Source organism: Vombatus ursinus, unplaced genomic scaffold, assembly GCF_900497805.2.
Source record: "Vombatus ursinus unplaced genomic scaffold, bare-nosed wombat genome assembly UNPS02014832.1, whole genome shotgun sequence".
Taxonomy (NCBI): Eukaryota; Metazoa; Chordata; class Mammalia; order Diprotodontia; family Vombatidae; genus Vombatus; species Vombatus ursinus.
The window spans coordinates 50,617,770-50,624,813 of record NW_020954610.1 but is presented as its reverse complement, the minus strand read 5'-3'; the positions used below and the strand labels follow the sequence as shown (position 1 = coordinate 50,624,813).

The 7,044-nt window shown below is 44.0% G+C and overlaps 1 protein-coding gene across 2 annotated transcripts in view; it reads right to left on the bottom strand.

Annotated features, from left to right (window-relative positions):
- The window catches only part of LOC114025554, a 76,663-nt gene that overhangs the window by 37,498 nt on the left and 32,121 nt on the right, over positions 1 to 7,044 (bottom strand). For both annotated transcript variants that reach the window (XM_027839013.1, XM_027839014.1), the window contains one exon: positions 1,345 to 1,510. In XM_027839013.1, coding sequence (XP_027694814.1) covers positions 1,345 to 1,510 — 166 coding nt within the window. The remainder of the gene's footprint in view (positions 1 to 1,344; positions 1,511 to 7,044) is intronic.

The window sequence follows — 7,044 nt, the reverse complement described above, 5'->3', positions numbered from 1 at the left end:
TGTGTGTGTGTGTGTGTGTGTGTGTGTGTGTGTGTGTGTGTGTGTGTAAATCAGGAAAGGCTTCATATAGAAGGAGGCCCTTGAGCTGAGCCTTGAAGGAAGCCAGAGATTCTAAGAGGTGGTGGGGAGGATGAGAGTACATTCCAAGCATGGGATGGGAGACAGTGAATTCAAAGGGCAGGGAGCACATTTTGGTATTCTTCACAACACTTAACAGTGCAGGGCACACAATAGGTGTCCAATAAATAAATTTTGAGTCAGACTGAAGATAGATTACTGGGAAGAATTGCCAGGGACTGAGGTCACATTGGTACCCCCCAAAGTGAGGGTTTCCCTAGGGGTACAGAAGGATATCAACTCCAATCAGGGTAAGCCCTTCAAAGTAAGTGAAACTTGTTCCCAAAGAGGAGATGTGAGAAGATATCTCTTCTCTCTCTCCCCTGCTCCTCTGCAGATGTTGGGGTCCACAAGTGTGGAACATTGCACTTAACATTAGATTTGCTTTTTGATATGTTGCTCCATTTTACTGAATTATTTTTCTCTTTTCTTTCTTTTTCTTTTTAAAAAAAAGTTTTTTGTTAAAAGGAATAACTCTCTAGGGAGGGGGAGGGATAAAGGAGGAAATCTAGGCAATATCATAAATAAATAATATTTTAAATCTATTAAAATTTCTTTAAATGTAAATTTGTCTTTTCTTGTTTGAGTTTTCTATTAATTACAATCCACCACCAGCACCACCCAATATTCATTTGACATGTTTTATATGGCCTATGGACAGACTAGTAACAACGGATAGAGGCAGATTTTGGTTGGATATAAAGAAAATTTCCCTAACAGTTACAACTACTCCTAAATAGAATACCTTCACTTGGGAGTTAGTGAGTTTTCTATCACTGAATCTTTAAGCAGTGGCGGGATAACCACTTGTCCAGTATGTTACAGAGAACATACCGCTTCAGACATGGGTTGGACAAGATGAACCTAGAAGGCCCTTTCAACTATGAGACTCGATGGTCCTTTTCTCTGTATTATATACACATTTCAGTTCAGGTGTTTTCAGTCATGTCCAACTCTTCATGACCCCATTTGGTGTTTTCTTGGCAAAGATACTGGAATGGTTTCCCATTATCCTTCTCCAGCTCATTTTACAGATGAGGAAACTAAGGCAAATCTCAGGATTAAGTGACTTGCCCAGGGTCACACAGCTTGTAAGTGCTGAGTCCAGATTTGAACTCAGAAAGAGGAGTCTTCCTGACCTCAGGTCCAACACTCTATCCACCATGCCACCTAGATGCCCAAAAATACACATACATATTCCCAAAGGTTGCTGCTGCCTTCACCGACCTTTTCCATATGCCAGGTAAGCCCGGAGACAGTCTGGGGCTCGGGAAGCTGTCAACTCCAACTTTTCCTCTAATTCCATGCTTCCCTGTAGCAGGACTACACTCTGAGAGGCTGATTCAGTGACCCTTCCCAGCAGGCTTACTTGCTGATCTCCTGGTGCCCTCAGCTATAATTGAGAGAGATATTTAAGTCTGTTGGGTTGATCATAACCCTCTCCTGCCCTCTAGAATAGGACCCAAGAGAAGCGTGTCTGAGGATGTGCTGAGTGAAGGGAGAAAAAACAATAGGACTGACTATCTTCCTTAAATCTTCTCTGGCTCCCCAGTTTCCCTCCCTCCTGTAGCTCTGAATAATAATGATGCAGAGGAAAACATTAAGTTCTGAAGTAAAAAGGTAATAACAGAGCCTCTATTATATAGAGGAATTAAGTGGTCCCCTAGGTAATGTAGGCATCAAACCGGAGGCTCCCTTGCCCTCAAAACCTCCAGCATTGACCTGCCATGCCCACTTACATAGAGCCATAAAATCAGTTCCTCATCTTTAAAACGGGGCCAATAAGGAGAGAAAGAGTGGTACAGGGGGTTAGAGCGCTGAATTTGGAGTCCAAAGACCTAGGTCCTAATCTTGCCTCTTTCACTACAAAGGGAGGATCTGTCACTTGGGTGACCCTGAGTAAGTCATCGGGGCCTCAGTTTCCTCATCTGTAAAATGAGTGGGTTAGACTAGGTGACTTCTCAGGGCCCTTCTAGCTCTTATCCTATGATATAATATATGACATAATATATGACGTGATCCACGGGTCGCTGAACATCTTCTAGGAGAAAATGTGTGCCAAAGCATTTTGAAAACTGTACAGCACCACTATCTGTGGGAACAGAATCATAGGTCTAGACAGAGCCAGAAGGGACTTTGGAGGCCATCTAATCCACCCCCTCGTTTTACAGCTAAGGAAACTGAGGCCCAGAGCAGGTTAAATGACTCATCCAAAGTCACCTTGGTAGGGTCAGAGGCAGAATTTGAATCCAGGACTTTGGACTGCAGAGTCAATGTACTTTCCGCGGTCCAATGCTAGGGTTGCTATTTCTATCACGGGAGGAAGTAATAGGAATAGTTATTAAGCTTTTCTGCAGGAATGGAGGACCTGGGGGCATGATGATGGGAAAAAGCAGCCCATATCTCTGTGGAATATGGGCTGTAAGGGACTGAATATGACATTTGTTCAAGGAGATAGGGACATTTTTCCCTCCAGCACCTGCCGCTAGATGGCAGTGTGATGCAAGCAGAAGAAGCAGCCTGCCTCCCTTCCCCCACCTGTCCCCATTCCTAAAAGACCAGAATTAGACGCTGACTCAGGATCCCAGGACTGGCCCATGCTGTACTTTTGTATGACAGTAGAAAGAGGGGACAACAGTAGCCTGAGGAATGGGAATGCTGGTCAGTGTCCCAGAGCCATGAGGACCAGAATGCAGTTTCGGGTCCAAGATCAGAGACCCACCAATTTGATCCTGCTAATTTCATAGCCTTCTACAACTGGAAGGGACTTTACACACCATCTAGTTCAACCCACTCATTTTTTTTCTTTCTTTTTTGGTTAGGCAATTAGGGCTAAGTGACTTGCCCAGGGTCACACAGCTAGCAAGTGTCAAGTGATTGGTCTGAGGCCGGATTTGAACTCAGGTCATCCTGACTTCAGGACTGGTGCTCTATCTACTGTGCCACCTAGCTGCCCCCAAACCACTCATTTTTACAGATGACGAAAACAGGTCCACTAGGTTCTCTTTTCTTTGAGAACAGAAAGCTGGAAGCAAACTCAATTGTGTGCCCGACCCAGAAAGACTTGTTCAATGTCACACAAAAAGCAACCAGAGACAGGATTTGAACCCAGGTCCTTTCCCTCCAGAGCCAGGGCTTTTTTCCCACTGTATTACAAAATCTGACTTTCTGGAGGCTCTGTTGGGGACTTAGTCATCACCTCAAGACTCCCTGATAGAGCTCCCTTTCTGATTTGCATGAATGCACTGAGAGGATGGGGGCGGGGAACCTGTAGTTCTTCCCCGAACTGAGGGAGATATAACTTAGCTCTAGGTGGAAGTGTTAAGCAACCCATTCCCCCCACCTCCTCCCTCCCACCCAGGTTTTTTCCTTTAAGAACCGAAAGCTAGAATCAAGCTCAACCGTACCCACAACCCAGTGAGAAGTTATACCAGGCAGTTATACCAGAAGTTATACCAGGCAGAATTTGATCATATAGCTATCATCCCTGCTCATGTGGTGTTTTATGCCTGTGAAACGTGGACAGTATACCAGCATCATACCAGGAAATGGAATCATTTCCATTTGAACCATCTTAGGAAGATTCTGAAGATCACCTGGCAAGATAAGGTATCAGACACTGGGGTCCTTTCTCAAGTTGAACTGCAAGCATTCAAACTCTAATGTAGAGAACATAATAATTCTGATAGGTTGGCCACACTGAAAGTCAAACACAGATTTGCTTAAAAGACTATTTTATGGAGAACTCACACAAGGCAAGTGCTCACACAGAGGTCAGAAAAAGTGATACAAGGACACTCTCAAGGTCTCTCCGAAGAACTTTGGTATTGTGAGACATGGGAGACCTTGGCACAGGACTGCCCAGCATGGCGTGCCTGCATCAAAGAAGGCGCTGTGCTCTGTGAGCAAAGCCGAATTGTAGTAGCTTATAAGAAATGTGAGATGCACAAATTTAGAGACATCTTCACTCCAAATGTTCACATGGACTATTGTGCCCGACCTGTGGTAGAGCCTGCTGAGCTTGCATTGGTCTGATCAGCCATAGTCAGCCTTGACCCCAACATAGCAGCATCATTTTGGTCTTCTGAGAACAAACCATATGCTTGGGGCGCAGGAGTTGTGCTAGAAAACAAACCATGATCCTTCCACCCTTGCACACACACATTTACATACAACAATGTCTACCCAGAGGAACGAGATATAAGGCAAGTGCTGCACAGTGCCTCGGGGTGGCAGGTGTGACCTCAGCCCTACTCTCCCTATGCTCTCTCTCCGTTCTCCTCCTGAAACGCACACTCATCAGTCTCTGTCTCTTCTTCCATGTTCTAGCATTCTCAGTACCCAGGCCAGCTTCTAACCACCCCTTCCCATAGACACCAGTACTCTGCTCACTTTGGACATCCCTCAATACTCTCCCCTCCCCCAATGAAAAAGCAATCAATCTTTCTTCTTTCTAGTTACCCCCACAACCAGAGAGAGATTCTTTCAATGTTCCAGCTAGTGGCATCTACAGCTTTCCCCCCCTTCAAGCCCTGTAGCTTTCCTCTCTCCAGACTAGAATCCCTCCTCTAGGTCCCACTCATACTCCTTTCTTTTTAGAAGGGATGCTTCTTTGCATGTCCCCAAGAGAAGTACCTAACACTTTGAAGAATCCCTCCTTGCCTAGGAGGCCTGATATCAGTTAATCCATTCGTTTTTGCTGGGTGGGTGAGTCTGCAAATTAAAAAGGCTCTGATGACTTCTCTCAATGCTTTGTCCAGCTCTGGCCAGAGCTCCTTTCTGTAGGCCCTCCCCTCTTATCCTTTTCTCAGAGGGCTAAATAGTGCTGAGGGAAGTCAATCCACTAATTTCTCCTATCCACCTTTCTTCCCTCTTGTCCACCTAAGGTGAATTTTGAGTTTAAAGGTACTTCCCATACGGATTTTCCTTCTCACCTCCATCTGTTAAGCCTCTCAGAACTCCTGTGCCCCTCAAAGCAGGAGGGATGCTGATCATCCCCCTTGAGGTCTCTCTCTTGATTCTGATCCTGAATACAATGGCACTTTATACAATTTTCAAAATGCTTTAGCATATATTTTATCTTAGGAGATGATCAGCTTTGAAGTTCAATTCCCACTTTTCATAGGCTCGTAGATATAATTTTAATTTTATAATTTGTAATTTATAATTTTAAATTATGAAAACTGCAGTAAGACTTTTGGGACACCCTGCATGACTGGGACGGAACCTTAGTTCAATAACTAGTCTAATCCTCTCATTTTACAGATAAGGAAATTGAGGTCCAGAGATGGGAAATGACTTGCCCAAAGTCACACAGGCAACAAAGTGGAATCATGAGAAAAATCCCAATGCTGGCTTTGGGAAAGAACATTGTTGTCCAGATCTCCCACAGAGAGATGTACTGATCATCCTCATGTAGGCAGCATAGTAGATAAGGCACTAGACCTGGAATCAGAGAGATCTGAGTTCAAATCCTGTCTCAGACACTTACTAACTGTGTGACCCTGGGTAAGTCACTTAACCTCTACTTACCTTAGTCTCCTTATTTGTAATATGAATAATGAATGAATAAATGAGAAAAACAAATAGTAACACCTACCTCCCAGGATGGTGGCGAAATTGAGATAAGATAATATTTATGAAGCTCTTTGCAAACGTTAAAGTGCTATACAAATTCTATGATGAAGATGATGATGATAATGACAAAAATGTAACTCAGTCTCCACATTGCAAACAGGGGCATGAGAGACTTAGTATGGCTACACCCTGGGGAATCAAGGTTTTTTACTGACCTCTAGTGGCTGTTTCCCTGTTCTCTCCTACTTGCTTATATGTTTCCCTTTCCCATCTTGATCCCAAGGATCACTGACAAATAGGCCAGATGATCCAGGATTCCATATCAAAAAACTAGGCCGTGCCATGCCTACCAACTGTGGAAAGTTTGTCAAGGCCAGCCTTGGGGTCACAATCCGCCTTGTGTTTTCATCTATTTTAGGCGCTTAATAAATGCTTTCTGGTTGACTGGTTGTTCAGCCAGATAACTGTGCCCATTAGACCTTCAAGGCTTGTCTAGATAAGGGGTTCTTATCTTGTTTTATGCATGGACCCCTTTGGCATCTGGTGAAGCCTATGGACTCCTGCCAGAATGTTTTTAAATTCATAAAATGGAATACACAGGATTACAAAGGAAATCAAAAGGTAGTGAAAACAAAGATGTAATTTTTGTCCCATCCAACTTCATAGACTTCCTTGAAATCTTATACCCATGGATTAGACCCCTTATTGTGAATCCCCAGTCTAGAGTAAGGTAAACTTCTAAGTCTTTCCTAAAAATTTATGCCAAGAAGATACCGTTCTCAACTCCAAATAACTCTCAAATAAGGCCATGGTCTAAAATTCTTTGTTGTTCAGCTGTTTCGTTGTGTCCAACCCTCCATGACCCCATTTGGGGTTTTCTTGGCAAAGATACTAGGAGTGGTTTGCCATTTCTTCTCTAGCTCTTTCTACAAATAAGGAAACTGAGGCAAACAGGGTTAAGTGACTTGCCCAGGGTCACACAGCTAGCAAGTGTCTAAGGCCAGATTTGAATTCAGGAAGACTCATCTTCCTGACTCCAGGGCCAGCACTCAATCTCACGTCTCATTACATACTGAAAGCCCAATTCTTTCCTTCTATGTATCAAAGGTCCAATCCGGTCAAGTTTGGTCCTACTCAGCCTCCCAATCATTGAAAGTTACCTTTGTCTAACCGGTTGGAAATGTCTGTGTCCTAGGTGAAATAACCCTAGGAAGCTAAACTTTCCTCCTGCTTCCCTTAACTGTAGAAAAGCATCTCCTCCCCCTCCCCTTCTATGCTGCTTTCCATAGGATGGGGAGAATAGTGGACAGTACCAGTACCAGGAAATCTTGCTGAGCCACAATTTTAGCA